Source organism: Oncorhynchus tshawytscha, linkage group LG16, assembly GCF_018296145.1.
Source record: "Oncorhynchus tshawytscha isolate Ot180627B linkage group LG16, Otsh_v2.0, whole genome shotgun sequence".
Classification (NCBI taxonomy): domain Eukaryota; kingdom Metazoa; phylum Chordata; class Actinopteri; order Salmoniformes; family Salmonidae; genus Oncorhynchus; species Oncorhynchus tshawytscha.
Window position 1 is genome coordinate 53993952 of NC_056444.1, and position 20953 is coordinate 54014904.

Sequence of the window (20953 nt, forward strand, 5' to 3'; positions counted from 1 at the left end):
CCGATTGCCAAACAAGCTGGTCACTAAACACCACAAATCGTGTATTTTTTGATGTTGTTGCCATTTATTATTTGTTATTATTAAAATAATAATAATTACCCCCTTTTTCTCCCCAATTCCGTGGTATCCAATTGTTAGTCGTTATTATCTTGTCTCATCACTCCCAACTGCCGTACGGGCTCGGGAGAGACGAAGGTCGAGAGCCATGCGTACTCCGAAACACAACCCAACCAAGCCGCACTGCTTCTTAACACAGCGCGCATCCAACCCAGAAGCCAGGCACACCAATGTGTCGGAGGAAACACCGTACGCCTAGCGACCTAGTCAGCGTGCACTGCGCCCGGCCCGCCACAGGAGTCGCTAGAGCGCGATGAGACAAGGATATTCGTATCGGCCAAACCCTCCCTAACCCGGACGATGCTCAGCCAATTGTGCGTCGCCCCATGGACCTCCCGGTCGCGGCCGGCTCCGACAGAGCCTGGGCTCGAACCCAGAGTCTCTGGTGGCACAGCTAGCACTGCGATGCAGTGCCTTAGACCACTGCGCCACCCGGGAGGACCCGTTGTTGCCATTTATGACAAAGAAATTGACACCCAGATACCGGTGAATGTTCCCTTTGTTTTATTGAGTGCAACGTTTTGTCCAGGTCTTTGTAAGGCCATTGTAAATGTTACACTTCATAAAACGTGAGCTGAACAACGGAGTGCATCAAATCATGCTTTCATACTACATGTTTTTGCAAGGATAACTGGTTGATGGTGGAGACTAAGCGGTTGAAAACAATAACCCTTACTGACATACCTATTTTGAACCATTTGGCAAATGACCCATTAGCTGTTCCTGTGCTAGTGAACTCACCAGGCGCCCACTCTTGCCACAGAGACTGGCGTACTTGAGCCAGGTCCGCATGTCCTCGTGGGGGTTGATGACCAGCGATCGAACCATTAGGATCCTCTGCCAGTCCTCCACGATCCGCTGGCAACCCTAAAGACGGAGAAACAAAGAGCAATCAAATCAATGATATCATTATTATTAATCAATCACATATATTTCAAAAAGCCATTTTTACATCAGCAGTTGTCACAAAGTGCTTTACAGGAGACACAACCACACACAGTGACCAGGTACGGTAGTCTTTCCCCCCCATTCTATTCTCTAGAGCCCGCATACTCAACTGATGGAGAAGATCAAGACCCAAAACGGGGACAATATGGACCACAGGTCCCGACAACAATTTATATTTACAGTGGGGCAAAAAACGTATTTAGTCAGCCACCAATTGTGCAAGTTCTCCCACTTAAAAAGATGAGAGAGGCCTGTAATTTTCATCACAGGTACACATCAACTATGACAGACAAAATGAGAAAAAAAATCTAGAAAATCTCACTGTAGGATTTTTAATTAATTAATTTGCAAATTATGGTGGAAAATAAGTATTTGGTCAATAACAAAAGTTTATCTCAATACTTTGTTATATACCCTTTGTTGGCAATGAGAGAGGTCAAATGTTTTCTGTAAGTCTTCACAAGGTTTTCACACACTGTTGCTGGTATTTTGGCCCATTCCTCAATGCAGATCTCCTCTAGAGCAGTGATGTTTTGGGGCTGTTGCTGGGCAACACAGGCTTTCAATTCCCTCCAAAGATTTTCTATGGGGTTGAGATCTGGAGACTGGCTAGGCCACTCCAGGACCTTGAAATGCTTCTTACGAAGCCACTCCTTCGTTGCCCGGGCGGTGTGTTTGGGATCATTGTCATGCTGAAAGACCCAGCCACGTTTCATCTTCAATGCCCTTGCTGATGGAAGGAGGTTTTCACTCAAAATCTCACGATACATGGCCCCATTCATTCTTTCCTTTACACGGATCAGTCGTCCTGGTCCCTTTGTAGAAAAACAGCCACAAAGCATGATGTTTCCACCCCCATGCTTCACAGTAGGTATGGTGTTCTTTGGATGCAACTCAGCATTCTTTGTCCTCCAAACACGACGTGTTGAGTTTTTACCAAAAAGTTATATTTTGGTTTCATCTCACCATATGACATTCTCCCAATCTTCTTCTGGATCATCCAAATGCTCTCTAGCAAACTTCAGATGGGCCTGGACATGTACTGGCTTAAGCAGGGGGACACGTCTGGCACTGCAGGATTTGAGTCCCTGGCGGCGTAGTGTGTTACTGATGGTAGGCTTTGTTACTTTGGTCCCAGCTCTCTGCAGGTCATTCACTAGGTCCCCTCGTGTGGTTCTGGGATTTTTGCTCACCGTTCTTGTGAGCATTTTGACCCCACGGTGTGAGATCTTGCGTGGAGCCCCAGATCGAGGGAGATTATCAGTGGTCTTGTATGTCTTCCATTTCCTAATTATTGCTCCCACAGTTGATTTCTTCAAACCAAGCTGCTTACCTATTGCAGATTCAGTCTTTCCAGCCTGGTGCAGGTCTACAATTTTGTTTCTGGTATCCTTTGACAGCTCTTTGGTCTTGGCCATAGTGGAGTTTGGAGTGTGACTGTTTGAGGTTGTGGACAGGTGTCTTTTATACTGATAACAAGTTCAAACAGGTGCCATTAATACAGGTAACGAGTGGAGGACAGAGGAGCCTCTTAACTTCTTCGAGATAGGGGGCGCTCTTTTAATTTTTGGATAAAAAACTCCCGTTTTAAACAAGATATTTTGTCACGAAAAGATGCTCGACTATGCATGTAATTGACAGCTTTGGAAAGAAAAAACTCTGACGTTTCCAAAACTGCAAAGATATTATGTGTGAGTGCCCCAGAACTAATGCTACAGGCGAAACCAAGATGAAATTTCATACAGGAAATGCCCCAGATTCTGAAGGCGCTGTGTTCCAATGTCTCCTTATATGGCTGTGAATGCGCCAGGAATGAGCCTGCACTTTCTGTCGTTTCCCCAAGGTGTCTGCAGCATTGTGACGTATTTGTAGGCATATCATTGGAAGATTGACCATAAGAGACTACATTTACCAGGTGTCCGCCCGGTGTCCTGCGTCGAAATTATTGCGTAATCTCCAGGTCCATGCGCGTTCCATTTCTTCAGAGGAGAAAGCAAACTGCCACAAATGATTTATCATCGATAGATATGTGAAAAACACCTTGAGGATTGATTCTAAACAACGTTTGCCATGTTTCTGTCAATATTATGGAGATAATTTGGAAAAAAGTTTGCGTTGTAATGACTTAATTTTTTATTTTTTTTACCCAAACGTGATGAACAAAACAGAGCGATTTGTCCTACACAAATAATATTTTTGGAAAAACTGAACATTTGCTATCTAACTGAGAGTCTCCTCATTGAAAACATCTGAAGTTCTTCAAAGGTAAATTATTTTATTTGAATGCTTTTCTTGTTTTTGTGAAAATGTTGCATGCTGAATGCTAGGCTTAATGCTATGCTAGGCTATCAATACTCTTACACAAATGCTTGTTTAGCTATGGTTCAAAAGCATATTTTGAAAATCTGAGATGACAGTGTTGTTAACAAAAGGCTAAGCTTGAGAGCAAATATATTTATTTCATTTCATTTGCGATTTTCATGAATAGTTAACGTTGCGTTATGGTAATGAGCTTGAGGCTATAAATAGGATCCCGGATACGGGATTGCTCATCGCAACAGGTTAAAGAAGAAGTTACAGGTCTGTGAGAGCCAGAAATCTTGCTTGTTTGTAAGTGACCAAATACTTATTTTTCACCATAATTTGCAAATAAATTCATTAAAAATCCTACAATGAGATTTTCTGGATTTTTTTTCTCATTTTGTCTGTCATAGTTGAAGTGTACCTATGATGAAAATTACAGGCCTCTCTCATCATTTTAAGTGGGAGAACTTGCACAATTGGTGGCTGACTAAATACGTTTTCTGCCCCACTGTATGTATGCTGTTCATTGACAACAGCTCAGCATTCAACACCCCACTGTATATATATATATATATAAAATATATAAAAACGTCTCAACGTCAACAGTGAAGAAGTGACTCCGGGATGCTGTACTGCTAAGCAGAATTGCAAAGAAAAAGATTAAGATGGGCAAAAGACCAGACACAGGACAGAGGAACTCTGCCTAGAAGGCCAGCATCCCGGAGTCGCCTCTTCACTGTTGACGTTGAGACTGGTGTTTTGTGGGTACTATTTAATGAAGCTGCCAGTTGAGGACTTGTGAGGCGTCTGTTTCACAAACTAGACACTCTAATGTACTTGTCCTCTTGCTCAGTTGTGCACCGGGGCCTCCTATTCTGCTTAGAGACAGTTTGCACTGTTCTGTGAAGGGAGAAGTACACAGCGTTGTACGAGATGTTCAGTTTCTTGGCAATCCCTTGCATGGAATAGCCTTCATTTCTCAGAACAAGAATAGACTCACAAGTTTCAGAAGAAAGCCTTTGTTTCTGGCCTGTTAGCATCCCACAAATGCTGATGCTCCAGACACTCAACTAGTCTAAAGAAGGACAGTTTAATTGCTTATTTAATCATCACAACTGTTTTCAGCTGTGATAACATAACTGCAAAAGGGTTTTCTAATGATCAATTAGCCTTTTAAAATGATAAACTTGGATTAGCTAACACAACGTGCCATTGGAACACAGGAGTGATGGTTGCTGATAACGGGCCTCTATTCAACTATGTAGATATTCCATAAAAGAAAATCTGCCATTTCCAGCTACAATAGTCATTTCCAACATTAACAATGTCTACATTGTATTTCTGATCAATTTGATGTTATTTTAATGGGCAAATTTTTTATTTTCTTTAAAAAAACAAAGATATTTCTAAGTGACCCCAAACTTTTGAACAGTAGTTTATATATATAACCTAAGAAAAAAAATAAACGTCCTCTCACTGTCAACTGCGTTTATTTTCAGAAAACTTACAGTGCCTTGGGAAAGTATTCGGCCCCCTTGAACTTTGCGACCTTTTGCCACATTTCAGGCTTCAAACATAAAGATATAAAACTGTATTTTTTTGTGAAGAATCAACAACAAGTGGGACACAATCATGAAGTGGAACGACATTTATTGGATATTTCAAACTTTTTTAAACAAATCAAAAACTGAAAAATTGGGCGTGCAAAATTATTCAGCCCCTTTACTTTCAGTGCAGCAAACTCTCTCCAGAAGTTCAGTGAGGATCTCTGAATGATCCAATGTTGACCTAAATGACTAATGATGATAAATACAATCCACCTGTGTGTAATCAAGTCTCCGTATAAATGCACCTGCACTGTGATAGTCTCAGAGGTCCGTTAAAAGCACAGAGAGCATCATGAAGAACAAGGAACACACGAGGCAGGTCCGAGATACTGTTGTGAAGAAGTTTAAAGCCGGATTTGGATACAAAAAGATTTCCCAAGCTTTAAACATCCCAAGGAGCACTGTGCAAGCGATAATATTGAAATGGAAGGAGTATCAGACCACTGCAAATCTACCAAGACCTGGCCGACCCTCTAAACTTTCAGCTCATACAAGGAGAAGACTGATCAGAAATGCAGCCAAGAGGCCCATGATCACTCTGGATGAACTGCAGAGATCTACAGCTGAGGTGGGAGACTCTGTCCATAGCACAACAATCAGTCGTATATTGCACAAATCTGGCCTTTATGGAAGAGTGGCAAGAAGAAAGCCATTTCTTAAAGATATCCATAAAAAGTGTCCTTTAAAGTTTGCCACAAGCCACCTGGGAGACACACCAAACATGTGGAAGAAGGTACTCTGGTCAGATGAAACCAAAATTGAACTTTTTGGCAACAATGCAAAACGTTATGTTTGGCGTAAAAGCAACACAGCTCATCACCCTGAACATATCATCCCCACTGTCAAACATGGTGGTGGCAGCATCATGGTTTGGGCCTGCTTTTCTTCAGCAGGGACAGGGAAGATGGTTAAAATTGATGGGAAGATGGATGGAGCCAAATACAGAGGACCATTCTGGAAGAAAACCTGATGGAGTCTGCAAAAGACCTGAGACTGGGACGGAGATTTGTCTTCCAACAAGACAATGATCCAAAACATAAAGCAAAATCTACAATGGAATGGTTCAAAAATAAACATATCCAGGTGTTAGAATGGCCAAGTCAAAGTCCAGACCTGAATCCAATCGAGAATCTGTGGAAAGAACTGAAAACTGCTGTTCACAAATGCTCTCCATCCAACCTCACTGAGCTCGAGCTGTTTTGCAAGGAGGAATGGGAAAAAATGTCAGTCTCTCGATGTGCAAAACTGATAGAGACATACCCCAAGCGACTTACAGCTGTAATCGCAGCAAAAGGTGGCGCTACAAAGTATTAACTTAAGGGGGCTGAATAATTTTGCACGCCCAATTTTTCAGTTTTTGATTTGTTAAAAAAGTTTGAAATATCCAATAAATGTCGTTCCACTTCATGATTGTGTCCCACTTGTTGTTGATTCTTCACAAAAAAATACAGTTTTATATCTTTATGTTTGAAGCCTGAAATGTGGCAAAAGGTCGCAAAGTTCAAGGGGGCCGAATACTTTCGCAAGGCACTGTAACATTCAACAAACTTAAGATTCAACAACTGACACACAAACTGAACAAGTTCCTCAGACACACACAGAACAAGCAGTATGGCTGGTGGCATTGTCAGGCTGGAGGATCAAGTCAGGTTGAGCCTGCAGGAAGTGTACCACATGAGGGAGGAGGATGTCTTCCTTGTAACGCACAGCGTTGAAATTGAGGGATTGTGCATTCCTGGTGTAACTCGGGCAGTTGTTGCCATCCTGTACCTGTCCCGCAGGTGTGATGTTCGGATTCTGTGCAGGTGTTGTTACACGTGGTCTGCCACTGCGAGGACGATCAGCTGTCCATCCTGTCTCCCTGTAGCGCTGTCTTAGGCATCTCACAGTACAGACATTGCAATTTATTGCCCTGGCTACATCTGTCGTCCTCATGCCTCCTCGCAGCATGCCAAAGGCACGTTCACGCAGATGAGCAGGGACCCAGGGCATCTTTCTTTTGGTGTTTTTCAGAGTTGGTAGATAGGCCTCTTTAGTGTCCTAAGTTTTCATAACTGTGACCTTACTGTCTGTAAGCTATTAGTGTCTTAACAACCATTCCACAGGTGCATGTTCATTAATTGCATGGGTAACAGTGTTAAAACCCTTTACAACGAAGATCTGTGAAGTTATTTGGCTTTTTACGAATTATCTTTGAAAGACAGGGTCCTGTTTGCTGAGTTAAAAATATATAAATATATGTTGGAAGAGCTAGACCTCTTTTTATTTTGTGTTCCCCTTTGTGGTTTTCTCCACATTTATTTTCACTCCCTAACCTAAATTGGTGTGGGTTTTCTTTTCTTTTGATTTGTATGTTATCAGGCAAGTCTAGTGGGCTTCCATGGTGGGTGTTTAAGACCCTACTCAAGTTTTCTTAGCCAGAACCAAGTCAGTAGGCACCCCCATGGATGCTTTTCACACACACACACACACACACACACACACACACACACACACACACACACACACACACACACACACACACACACACTTATATAAATACATACAAATACACATAAAAATATATATTTTCCTTTATTATTTCCCACAAACCCTACCACCTTTCCCTTAATTGGAGTCAACTAATAAACAACAACACTTAGGCTTCTACTTCCAGCTTATACACACACTAGATACATTTTACGGACACAATCTATTTTTCAATAGTTATATTTTGTTTGTTTTTAGTCCTGGCCATCCTCTAACCTCCACCTTTCCCATCTATTTCTGATGTCCATCCAGCTTGATTTCTACTTGCCATATATTTTTAACAGTGCTATTTCACAAAAGTTCTGAAACTATATACGTTTTACGGACACAGTATGTTTTACATGAGTTATCTTGTTGTTATTAGTCCCACCCTTCAGCTCCATTCAACCCCTCCCATCTATCTCTTAACACCATCCATATTGGATTTCTATTGGCCATTTTCAACTGTGCTGCGATGCTTCACAAAAGTTTGGAACATTTCTATTCTCATAGTTTCTACAGATTGTAAATGAAAGATAAACATGTTTGCTAAAAGTATTATTATATTATTAATCGATTGACTATGACTTTTCAAATCACCAAGTATTGCTAGCCGCTCTTAAATAGCACCTGTGCCAGCACTGGTGAAACTAACTACTGACCAGCGAGGCGACAGGTGCAACACATCCTGACCAACGAGGATGATTCCAATCAGGGCAAACCACATGCAAACAGAACCAAACTCATGTCAAAAATGAAATAGAGCAAAACCCCAAAACCTATAACAATCTTAAAGAACTTTTTAAGAGGCCCCAGACTTTTATGTCAGGACACATGGTTCTCGTCTCAGGTGGTTGGTTCTCAGTTCACAGAAATGCTTTCCACTTCATTCCAGGGGTGCATCCCGAATGGCACCCAATTCCCTATATAGTGCACAACTTTTGAAAGGGAATAGGGTGCCATTTAGGACACAGCCCAGGTCGTTTGACGGAGGCGTGTGCGACTCTCTTGACAGATGTGTCAGGTTATTCGCCAGTAAATCACAGGAGAAGAAGAGCCCGTCAACATTTCACCCTGAGACTCTGGTGCTGCCATTAAACTAGCCCTGTTTTGTCTGCTGGAGCCTCGCAATCCAACCCCCCCACCTCCTCTTCTTTTATGAATGGAAAGAGTGGAACCATCAAGACCTTTCACTACACAAGGACATGAGGAGGGTTTAGGGGTTTATATATTCCCCTGGAATACGTGACAGGCATTAAGGTCTTATGGAGAAGTAAATAATAGCCTTCAATCACTTTTTGACAACATCTCTTTTGATTTAAACAAAACTTCCCATACATGTTTGCCCATGGAATAAGTCACTTTTTGGACTGGAATGACAAAACATTCAGGAGATAAAGGTGCTCAAATTGAACCATTTTGTATACCCCACCACAGCAGTTTGCCAAAATAAATGAAAAGACTCTCAGACCATGAGAAACAAGATTCTCTGGTCCAATAAAACCAAAGATTGAATTCTTTGTCATGAGTGCCAAGCGTCACACCTGGAAGAAACCTGGCACCATCCCTAAGGTGAAGCATGGTGGTGGCAGCATCATGGTGTGGGGATGTTTTTCAGTAGCAAGGACTGGGAGACTAGTTAGGATCAAGGGAAAGATGAACAGAGCAAAGTACAGGGAGATCCTTGATGAAAACCTGCTCCAAAGCGCTCAGGACCTCAGACTGGGGCGAAGGTTCACCTTCCAACAGGACAACAACCCTAAGCACACAGCCAAGACAACACAGGAATGGCTTCAGGACAAGTCTCAATGTCCTCGAGTGGCCCAGCCAGAGCCCAAACTTGAACCTGATCTAACATCTCTAGAGAGACCTGAAAATGGCTGCGCAGCGACACTCCCCATCCAACCTGACAGAGCTTGAGAGAATCTGCAGAGAGGAACAGGAGAAACTCACCAAATACAGGTGTGCCAAGCTTGTAGTGTCATACCCAAGAACACTCGAAACCGTAATCGCTGCTTCAACAAAGTACTGGGTAAAGAGTCTGAATACTAATGTAAATACAATATCATTTTTTGAGCAAACATTTCTAAAAACTAGTTTTTGCTTTGTTATTATAGGGTATTGTGTGTAGATTGATGAGAAAAAAACAATTGAATCCATTTTAGCATTATGGTGTAACAACAAAATGTGGAAAAAGTCAAGGTGTCTGAAAACACTATGCACTGCACTGTATGTTGTAGCTTAGACCCTACTTAATCTGAGGCTTTTTTTCGTGCCCACCATTGGTTGCGACACATACTCTTGAATACAATGTGGGCATAATTTCAATCATAGAATTTGACCTATTGTAATTTTAACTTCTAATTACTACCACAAAGATGCATGCCGGTCCACCCACCATCCAATGTCAAATTACATGTTCATGTCTATTCTACTATCAACCTTTCGATTATTTCAATAGGTTTCCTATGGAGGTTTGACAGTATAATTAAAACTGATATTGTAACGGTTTTCGTCTGGTGAAGGAGAAGAGGACCACGGTGCAGCATGGTAAGTGTTCTTCATATTTTAATTGAACAAACTGAACACTACACAACATAATAACGAAGAGAAAACGAAACAGTTTTGCCAGGTGAACAGACACTAAACAGAAATTAACCACCCATAAACAAGAGTGGGAAAACTACCTACGGCTACCTAAGTATGGTTCTCAATCAGAGACAACGATTGACAGCTGCCTCTGATTGGGAACCATACCAGGCCAAACACATAGAAATACCCAACATAGAACAAAAACATTGAATGCCCATTCCAACTCACGCCCTGACCAACCTAAAATAGAAACATACAAAAGGTCAGGACGTGACAGATATTCCCATTCAAGTTAACATTCTCTGATGCGTGGACCTCCAAACGTCCTTGTGGTATCATTTGAAGGTGAAAATGTAAATGTTATTCCCCATTTTAGTCCATTTATCAGCCAAAGCATGACACCCAACCTGTATTCCTTTCCAATGATGAAGACATGGATGTCTCATGGTATGGTGGGGTATGCAAAATGGTTCAACTCTGAGCACCTTTATCTCTTGAATATTTTGACACTCTCTGAGTGAGCACTTCTACATTGGGCAAATACACTGAACACGTATTTCTCTCAAATGCTGTGCACAGATTTGTTTACATTCCTGTTAGTGAACTTTTCTCCTTTGCCAAGACAATCCATCCACCTGACAGGTGTGGCATATCAAGAAGCTGATTAAACAGCATGATCATTAGAGGTACACTTTGTGCTGGGGACAATAAAAGGCCTCTCTAAAACGTGCAGTGTTGTCGCACAACACAACGCCACAGATGTCTCAAGTTTTGAGGTAGCGTGCAATTGGCATGCTGACTGCAGGAAATTCCACCAGAGTTGTTGCCAGAGAATTAAATGTCAATTTTTCTACCATAAGCCGTAGTTTTAGAGAATTTGGCAGTACGTCCGACCGGGCCTCACAACCACGTGTATGGCCCTGTGTGGGCGAACGGTTTGCTGATGTCAACATTGTAAAGAGAGTGCTCCATGGTGGCGCTGAGGGTTATGGTATGGGCAAGCGTAAACTATGGACAACGAACACAATTGCATTTTTATCGATGGCAATATGAATGCACAGAGATACCGTGAAGAGATCCTGAGGCCCATTGTCGTGTCATTCGTCCACCACCATCAGCTCTTATTTCAGCATGATAATGTATGGCCCCATGTCACAAGGATCTGTAAATTATTTCTGGAAGCGAAAAATGTCCCAGTTTTTCCATGGCCTGCATACTCACCAGAGATGTCACCAATTGAGCATGTTTGGGATGCTCTAGATCGAGGTGTATGACAGCATGTTCCAGCTCCCGTCAATATCCTGCAATTTTGCTGCATGAGGCAAACGGTGGTCACACCAGGTACTGACTGGTTTTCTGATCCACACCCCTACTTAAAAAAAAGGTATCTTTGACAAACAGATGCATGTTTGTGTGAGAGTGAGTGAGAGAGAGTGAGTGTGAGTGAGAGAGTGAGATTGAAGGTGTGTGTTATGTGTGAGTGAGCACACACGTACGTGCCTATCTAGGGTGAAGCCTCCAAATGTCAGGAACACTTGAGCTCACAGAGACAGAGAGAAGAGAAGACAAGAGACAGAGAGAAGAGACAGAAAAGAGAAGAGACAGACCAGAGAAGAGAGAGACAGACCAGAGGAGAGACAGACCAGAGAGGAGACAGAAGAGACAGACCAGAGAAGACAGACCAGAGAAGAGACAGAGACAGACCAGAGAAGAGACAGAGACAGACCAGAGAAGAGACAGAGACAGACCAGAGAAGAGACAGACAGACCAGAGAAGAGACAGACAGACAGACCAGAGAAGAGACAGACCAGAGAAGACACAGACAGACCAGAGAAGAGACAGAAGAGACAGACCAGAGAAGAGACAGACCAGAGAAGAGACAGACCAGAGAAGAGACAGACCAGAGAAGAGACAGACCAGAGAAGAGACAGACCAGAGAAGAGACAGACCAGAGAAGAGACAGAAGAGACAGACCAGAGAAGAGACAGACCAGAGAAGAGACAGAAGAGACAGACCAGAGAAGAGACAGACCAGAGAAGAGACAGACCAGAGAAGAGACAGACCAGAGAAAGAGACAGAGAAGAGACAGACCAGAGAAGAGACAGACCAGAGAAGAGACAGAAGAGACAGACCAGAGAAGAGACAGACCAGGCCAGAGAAGAGACAGACCAGAGAAGAGACAGGCCAGAGAAGAACAGACCAGAAGAGACAGACCAGAGAAGAGACAGAAGAGACAGACCAGAGAAGAGACAGACCAGAGAAGAGACAGGCCAGAGAAGAGACAGACAAGAGAAGAGACAGAAGAGACAAACCAGACAAGAGACAGGCAAGAGAAGAGACAGAAGAGACAGACCAGAGAAGAGAGAGAAGAGACAGACCAGAGAAGAGACAGAAGAGACAGATCAGAGAAGAGACAGACAAGAGAAGAGACAGACCAGAGAGGGAGAAGAGAGTGAGAAGAGAAGAGACAGGAGAGCGAGACAGAGAGACATGACAAAAGATAACAGGAAAAGGAAGAGAAGAGAGAGATATGAACCGCATTCAGTGCACTGTAACTCACTACACCTACTTTTAGGTTTTCAATCTGGCGTTCAGTCTGAGCGTGTACCAACCCGACAGTGGCCTGAAGAGACCTCCAAAGATTGTTTTGATTCCCAATTAGAGTCAGTGGTAATGGATTTAACTACACACAGCACATGGTTCCAGTTCATTTTTTGTTTGGGTAATTTTCTGGATAGACTGGTGTTTGTATTGAGTTGCACAGTCTTGGCCGGCGACTTCATTTTCCTTCAGGGCGTTGGTTTTGTGGCCTCTAATTTTGTCTTTTATCTGTACAGGATATAACTCTAGTTATCAATAAAAAAATGATAATCATTGTAATCAAAATCCGCCTGTCAGGAAGCATACGCTTGGAACAGGTTTGACAAGGATTACAATTGAAATAAGGAAAGTTAAGGATGCTGCCCAAATAGTTGTAATTCCTCAAGTTCAAACTCTCGGTAAATTAACAACTCAATAAGGCAATACAATACAATAACTGTGTTACCTCAATACCAACAACAATGGATTCAACTGCACAGGAGTCTGACCGAGCGGTAGTGCATCTGACTCTGGCCCACATGGTGCCAGGACAATAATCTCCCCCTCAAAATCAGCAAGACACCATGCATCGAAAGGTGCTGATCGTGGACTACAGTAAACAGCAGGGGGAGCATACCCATCCACACCGAAGGGGCTGTAGTGGAGTTGGTGGAGAGCTTCAAGTTCCCGGTGTCCACATCACTGAGGACTTAACGTGGTCCACACACACCAGCACAGTCCTGAAGAGGGCACAGCAGCGTCATTTCTCGCTCAGGAGGCTGAAAAAATTTGGCATGGGCCCTCTGATCCTCCAGAAGTTCTATAACTGCACCATTGAGAGCATCTTGACTGGCTGCATCATCGCCTGGTATGGCAACCTGCACCACCCTCAACCGCAAGGGGTGGTGCAGATGACCCACTACATTACTGGAACCGAGCTCCCTGCCATCCAGGACCTTTATACCAGGCCCAGAAAATTGACAAAAGACTTCAGCTACCCAAGCCATGGCATGTTCTCTGTGCTACTGTCAGGCAAGTGGTACTGAGTATCAGGTCTCGGACCGAAAGTCTCCCAGCTTCTATCCCAAAGCAATTAGACAGTTGAGTAGCTAATCAATGGCCACTGGACTATCTTACCTGTATAGACTACACAATACAAACTCAGCAAAAAAAGAAATGTCCTCTCACTGTCAACTACGTTTATTTTGAGCAAACTTAACATGTGTAAATATTTGTATGAACATAACAAGATTCAACAACTGAGACATTAACTGAACAAGTTCCACAGACATGTGACGAACATAAATGGAATTATGTGTCCCTGAACGAAGGGGGGGAGTCAAATCTAAAGTAACAGTCCATGTCTGGTGTGGCCACCAGCTACATTATGTACGGCAGTGCATCTCCTCCTCATGGACTGCACCAGATTTGTATTATTGACTGTACTTTTGTTTATCCCCTGTGTAACTCTGTTATTTGGGTCGCACTGCTTTTCTTTATCTTGGCCAGGTCGCAGTTGTAAATGAGAACTTGTTCTCAACTGGCCTACATGGTTAAATAAAAGGTGAAATTAATTTGTAATTAAAAAAATATTATTTGTTTAAAATTGCAGTTCTTGCTGTGAGATGTTACCCCACTCTTCCACCAAGGCATCTGCAACTTCCCAGACATTTCTGGAGGGAATGGCCCTAGCCCTCACCCTCTGATCCAACAGGACCCAGACATGCTCAATGGGATTGAGATCAGGGATCTTCGCTGGCCATAGCAGAACACTGACATACCTGTCTTGCAGGAAATCACACACAGAACGAGCAGTATGGCTGGTGGCATTGTCATGCTGGAGGGCCATGTCAGGATGAGCCTGCAGGAAGGGTACCACATGAGGGAGGAGGATGTCTTTCCTTGTAAAGCACAGCGTTGAGATTGACAACAAGCTCAGTCCGATGATGCTGTGACACACCGCCCTAGACCATGACAAACCCTCCACCTCCAAATCGATCCCGCTCCATAGTACAGGCATCGGTGTAACGATCATTCCTTCGACGATAAACGCGAATCACCCCTGGTGAGACAAAACCGTAACTCGTCAGTGAAGAGCACTTTTTGCCAGTCCTGCCTGGTCCAGCAACGGTGGGTTTGTGTCCATAGGCGATGTTATTGCCGGTGCTGTCTGGTGAGGACCTGCCTTACAACAGGCCTACAAGCCTCTCTAAGCCTATTGCGGACAGTCTGAACACTGATGGAGGGATTGTGCGTTCCTGGTGCAACTCGGGCAGTTGTTGTTGCCATCCTGTACCTGTCCCGCAGGTGTGATGTTCTGATGTACAGATCCTGTGCAGGTGTTGTTACACGTGGTCTGCCACTGCGAGGACGATCAGCTGTCCGTCCTGTCTCTCTGTAGCGCTGTCTTAGGCGTCTCACAGTACGGACATTGCAATTTATTGCCCTGGCCACATCTGCAGTCCTCATGCCTCCTTGCAGCATGCCTAAGGCACGTTCACGCAGATGAGCAGGGAACCCTGGGCCTTTCTTTTGGTGTTTTTCAGAGTCGGTAGAAAGGGCTCTTTAGTGTCCTAAGTTTTCATAACTGTGACCTCAATTGCCTACCGTCTGTAAGCTGTTAGTGTCTTAACGACCGTTCCACAGGTGCATGTTAAATAATTGTTTATGGATAATTGAACAAGCTTGGGAAACAGTGTTTAAACCCTCTTCAAGGAAGATCTGTGAAGTTATTTGAATTTCCTGAAAAAGGGACGTTTCTTATTTTTGCTGGGTTTGTGAAAAAAGTATGTGGACACCCCTTCAAATGAGTGGATTTGGCTATTTCAGCCTCACCCATTGCTGACTGGTGCAGAAAATGTTAAACACAGCCATGCAATCTCCATAGACAAACATTGGCAGTAGAAAAGCCTTACTGAAAAGTTCAGTGACATTCAATGTGGCACCATCATAGGATGCCATCTTTCCAAGTCAGTCCGTCAAATTTCTGCCCTGCTACAGCTGCCCTGGTCAACTGTAAGTGCTGTTATTGTGATTTGGAAACGTCTAGTAGGAGCAACAACAGCTCAGCCGCGAAGTGGTAGACCACACAAGCTCACAGAATGGGACCGGCAAGGGCTGAAGCGTGTAGCGTTAAAAATCATCTGTCCTCGGGTAGCAACACTCACTACTGAGTTCCAAACTGCCTCTGGAAGCAACGTCAGTACAATAACTGTTCATTAGGTGCTTCATGAAATGGGTTTCCATGGCCGAGCAGCCGCACACAAGCCTAAGATCACCATGCGCAATGCCAGCCGAGGCTGGAGTGTTGTAAAGCTCGCCGACATTGGACTCTAGAGCAGTGGAAACACATTCTCTGGAGTGATGAAACACACTTCACCATCTGGCAGTTTGATTGACGAATCTGGGTTTGGCGAATGCCAGGAGAACGCTACCTGCCCCAATGCATAGTGCTGACTGTAAAGTTTGGTGGAGGAAAAATAATGGTCTGGGGATGTTTTTCATGGTTCAGGCTCCATAGTTCCAGTGAAGGCAAATCTTAACACTACAGCATACAAAGACATTCTAGACGATTCTGTGCTTCCAACTTCGTGACAACAGTTTGGGGAAGGCCCTTTCATGTTTCAGCATGACAATGCCCCCGTGCAAAAAGCGTTGTCCATACAGAATTGGTTTGTCGAGATCGATGTAGAAGAACTTGACTGGCCTGAACAGAGCCGTAGTCTCAACCCCATCGAACACTTTTGTGATGAATTGGAACGCAGACTGCGAGCCAGGTCTAATCGCCCGACATCAGTGCCTGACCTCACTAATGCTCTTTCGGCTGAATGGAATCAAGTCCCTGCAGCAATGTTCCAGCATCTAGTGGAAAGCCTTCCCAGAAGAGTGGAGGCTGTTATAGCAGCAAAGGAGGGAGCAATTCCATATTAATGCCCATGATTTCTGAACGAGATGTTTTATTTATCTAACTGCATCGTTGCAAAAGAGCTTTCAAGTAAGCATTTCACTGTAAAGCCTACACCATTTGTAGTGGGCTCATGCGATGCGGAAACGTTCCTCAAAGTCTAGCCTATAGGAATGTTGGGCCAGCAAGATCAAATCCCTGAGCCGACAAGGTAAAAATCTGTCTTTCTGCCCTTCAGCAAGGCAGTTAACCCCCAACAACAACTGCTCTCCGGACGTCGATGATGTGGATGTCGATTAAGGCAGCCCCTGCACCTCTCTGATTCAAAAGGGTTGGGTTAAATGCGGAAGACATATTTCGGTTGAATGCATTCAGTTGTGCGACTGACTAGGTATATCCCCTTTCATTTGACTTCATATACCAGTGTCCTAGTTTGTCCAGATGGTTGCAGGGGGCAGGTAATATCAAGAACAGGAAACGCATGTCAAACTCCTCAAGACGTATGGAACATTATTCAGACTGAAGTGGTCTCCTATGCACTGTCATCTCTCAAGTTTATGTTAAAGGTGTGTGTATCATCCATTCCAATCACCTATATCCTTTTCCACATGCTCCCTTAACCACCCTCTCTTGTGTGTGTGTGTGTGTGTGTGTGTGTGTGTGTGTGTGTGTGTGTGCGTATGAATGTATACATGCATATATTTTTTTGTCTTTGAATGTGTGTGTCCCGTGTGTGCGTGCGTCCCTGCGTGCGCCCATGTGTATATTTGTTTGTTTGTGTGTGTATATGAGTGTGTGTCAGCGCCCCCCTCAAAAGTGTGTACCTGTAGCCTTTCCCACCAGGTGTCTCGGATGATGTCCCTCCTCTCTGGGACCAGCTTGTACTGGATGACCTCTTCCAGCTCCGACAGCATCTGACACGACACCATGGCCTGCACAACAACAGCAACACTCAATCACTGTACAGCACCCCCTCCTCTGGTAGCACTTCCTTTCAAGGCACTACATAAGGACAACATTACTCATTCATAAGCTGCTCATATTTAATGGAGAACCACAGGTTGGTGTGAGGTGACACAGGAACATGAATGCTGTCATAATGGCAGTTTCAGTAAGTATTACTTATTGCATTTGAGTGTATATGTAGTACTTTTCCCACCAGGTGCTCAAAGTGTATTTACAGTAAATACATTGTTTCCAGTAAATGCATAATTGTAGGGCTACCTGACTAAACAAACGTTTACTTTAGTCTTTTATCTGTATGTGGTGGAATATTACAAATATTACCAAGATTTATTACCGGCAGTTAAAATGGACGCAAATTGACCATAAAGTTATATGGGCAAATGTTCCTGTGAAACATAATACTGATAATAATAATTTGGTCGGTGGTTATATTTGTCCTCATTAGTAGAGTGATGTTCTTACCCCATATGCTCTGCTGTAACTCTCTCCAGCCATGGCTGTCAGCTCCGCATCCAATAGATCTCTGGCCTTGTCGATACACTGGAATAACACACACGTTTGTACACACGCACACAAACACACACAAAAATGACTTTTTGGTTACCAACTGGGAAATGGAGAGCTTCATACAGAAAGCAAAGTAAAGTCACAGACAGTATTAAACTTAAAGCAAATAAAAGTGAAGGATCAATCGGTGAGGTTGATAGGTGAACATATGTCATCCACATGTCTGCTTCTCAGTCTCTCTCTTTCCCTCTCCATCACTCCCACCCTACAGTAAGAATACGGAGTGAAATGGGACCATTTCTTTCGTAAAGACAAGGGACTCGAACTCAGAACATCCCGTGAGGGTTAGGGTTAACCATCCCCAAATGGCACCCTATTCCCTTCATGGTGCACTACTTGTGAGCAGAGCCTCATATGTACAGCATATAGAAAATAGGATGCAATTTGAGCTTCAGATGTAGAATAGACTCTAGTTCCCCAAATCACTCCAACCCATACTTGTGTCAACTCTGGGCACTTCTACCCAGACAAAACCAATGGGTTTGGACTTAACCCAATTCATACAACAACCAGACTCTTAGGGGTGGGCGGTATACCGTGTTTTACTATATACATTGGCATTTATGCACGGACTGGTTTGGGTTTTTACTTTACCTTCTATAATGGTATTTGAATGTTTGTTTTGTTAAATGTGATACGCCGTGTGTAATGTCCATTTTTACTCCGCTACTTGAGTCATCCCTTTCCGCGCCGCTTTCAACACAGACCTAGTCCCACCTCGTCACTCAAGGAGCACATTTGTTGTTGCTTGACCACTAGACACTTTCGTTCAGTCTGCATGCTCAATGCAGCACATGCAAAAGTGTTGATGACAACGATGTTGTTTCCACTTTGATCATAATATAAATCCACAAGCGTTCTATAATTACAAAATTAGTTTGTGTTTCTTACAGCTGCAAACAGCTTGTTTGTATTTTCTTAAGTTAAGCTAAATGGTGTTAGCCTCTAATGCTAATCGCTAGTTAGCTGGCTAGCTAATAAAAGTACTGAGTCAGAGCAAACGTAGCTAGCTTATACAGCGTGATACCAGTATGGTGGAGGCTTAAATCAGCATGATGTTTGTGCAACAGTGACCGTCTTCTAAATCAAAGAGGAATAGGAGAAGCATGAATATGTTGGCTATATGAATAAAGATTTAATGTAGCCAAAGATTATAGGGTATCCCTGGGGAAACACTGACCACCACTTTGATTCCTACCCTGTCAAAATAACTCGTCCATGGCATTTTCATTCGTTGTCATGTCAAACACTATTCAAAGTGCCCACTATTATTTATATTCTAACTGTGGAATTATAATAAACATTCTATTTCCATGATTCCAAAAGTTCACCCAAGTGTTTTAATCAACATTTGGTTAAAAAATAAGTATATTTGCTAACATCTTGGCAGTGTGGAAATGATCTCAAATGAGTGCAGGAAATGTAGAAATTGATGGAAGTGCAGGAAATTATTTTAGGTTGAAGTTAAATTGAACAGTATAAAACAATCCGAATGGAGAAAGACCCATTGAAATAATGTGTAATATATATATGTGTTGACACCCTATGTTCACGCACTACTCATAAAGCAAATTTAGAACTTTCATTAATCAAAATCATACACCAGTGAGTCATGGAATAGTACACCAGTGAGTCATGGAATAGTACACCAGTGAGTCATGGAATAGTACACCAGTGAGTCCTGGAATAGTACACCAGTGAGTCATGGAATAGCACACCAGTGAGTCCTGGAATAGCACACCAGTGAGTCATGGAATAGTACACTAGTGAGTCCTGGAATAGCACACCAGTGAGTCATGGAATAGCACACCAGTGAGTCCTGGAATAGCACACCAGTGAGTCCTGGAATAGCACACCAGTGAGTCCTGGAACAGCACACCAGTGAGTCCTGGAATAGCACACCAGTGAGTCCTGGAATAGCACACCAGTGAGTCCTGGAATAGCACACCAGTGAGTCCTGGAATAGCACACCAGTGAGTCCTGGGTAGCACACGAGTGAGTCCTGGAATAGCACACCAGTGAGTCATGGAATAGCACACCAGTGAGTCATGGAATAGCACACCAGTGAGTCCTGGAATAGTACACCCTATTTTGCCTTGTCAACACAGACACATTGAGTTACTTTGATTACGCCAGCCACCCGGCTTGTTAACACAAAATTAAGCAATTATGGGCAGTCAAATGAACTGCTGAGGACTTGCACTCTAACAGTTATGTAATAGTCGTTGCCAAATCTCATTACTCTTCCACAAAGCATCCCTGCTACATTTTGACTTGGTATTAAGTGGACATACAAAACATTCAGTGAGAGGGGGAGAGAGAGTAAGAGAAATAGAGAGAGCTGTATCAAACGAGTGACAAAGAAAACAAAGAGATCTTTTTGGACAGCTGTATTCTGTATACAGTCATTACCCAGGGCTAGAGACAGATGAGGGTGGACAAGAGGCTTTTCCAACACAGCTGTTGCAGCATGCCTAGAAGCAATTATGATTGGGGGGTTATTGTGTGCCAAAATGCCTGACAGGCATGCACAACATAGAGGTGGATGGATGGGCCCCTGAGATCAGGCCACAAGTAGACTGGTTATTTAGCGACTTGAGTCAGCAATTAGTAATTTTACCTTAGCCAGTGGTAATCAAAGTCCTTTTTAGATATAGACAGTACCAGTCAAAAGTTTAGACACACCTACTCATTCAAGGGATTTTCTTTATTTGTACTATTTTCTACATTGTAGAATAACAGTGGAGAGTCCAAAACTATGAAATAACATATGGAATCATGTAGTAACCAAAAGTGTTAAACATAACTAAATATATTTTACATTTGAGATTCTTCAAAGTAGCCACCCTAGATGACAGCT

At 43.2% G+C, this 20953-nt stretch overlaps 1 protein-coding gene across 2 annotated transcripts in view; it reads right to left on the bottom strand.

Moving 5' to 3' along the window:
• Positions 1-20953, bottom strand: part of mtor (mechanistic target of rapamycin kinase) — a 132689-nt gene that overhangs the window by 19905 nt on the left and 91831 nt on the right. For both annotated transcript variants that reach the window (XM_042299362.1, XM_042299361.1), the window contains exons 33-35: positions 17989-18066; positions 17385-17492; positions 859-984 (exon numbers count right to left, since the gene is read on the bottom strand). In XM_042299362.1, the coding sequence (XP_042155296.1) occupies positions 859-984; positions 17385-17492; positions 17989-18066 (312 nt within the window). The remainder of the gene's footprint in view (positions 1-858; positions 985-17384; positions 17493-17988; positions 18067-20953) is intronic.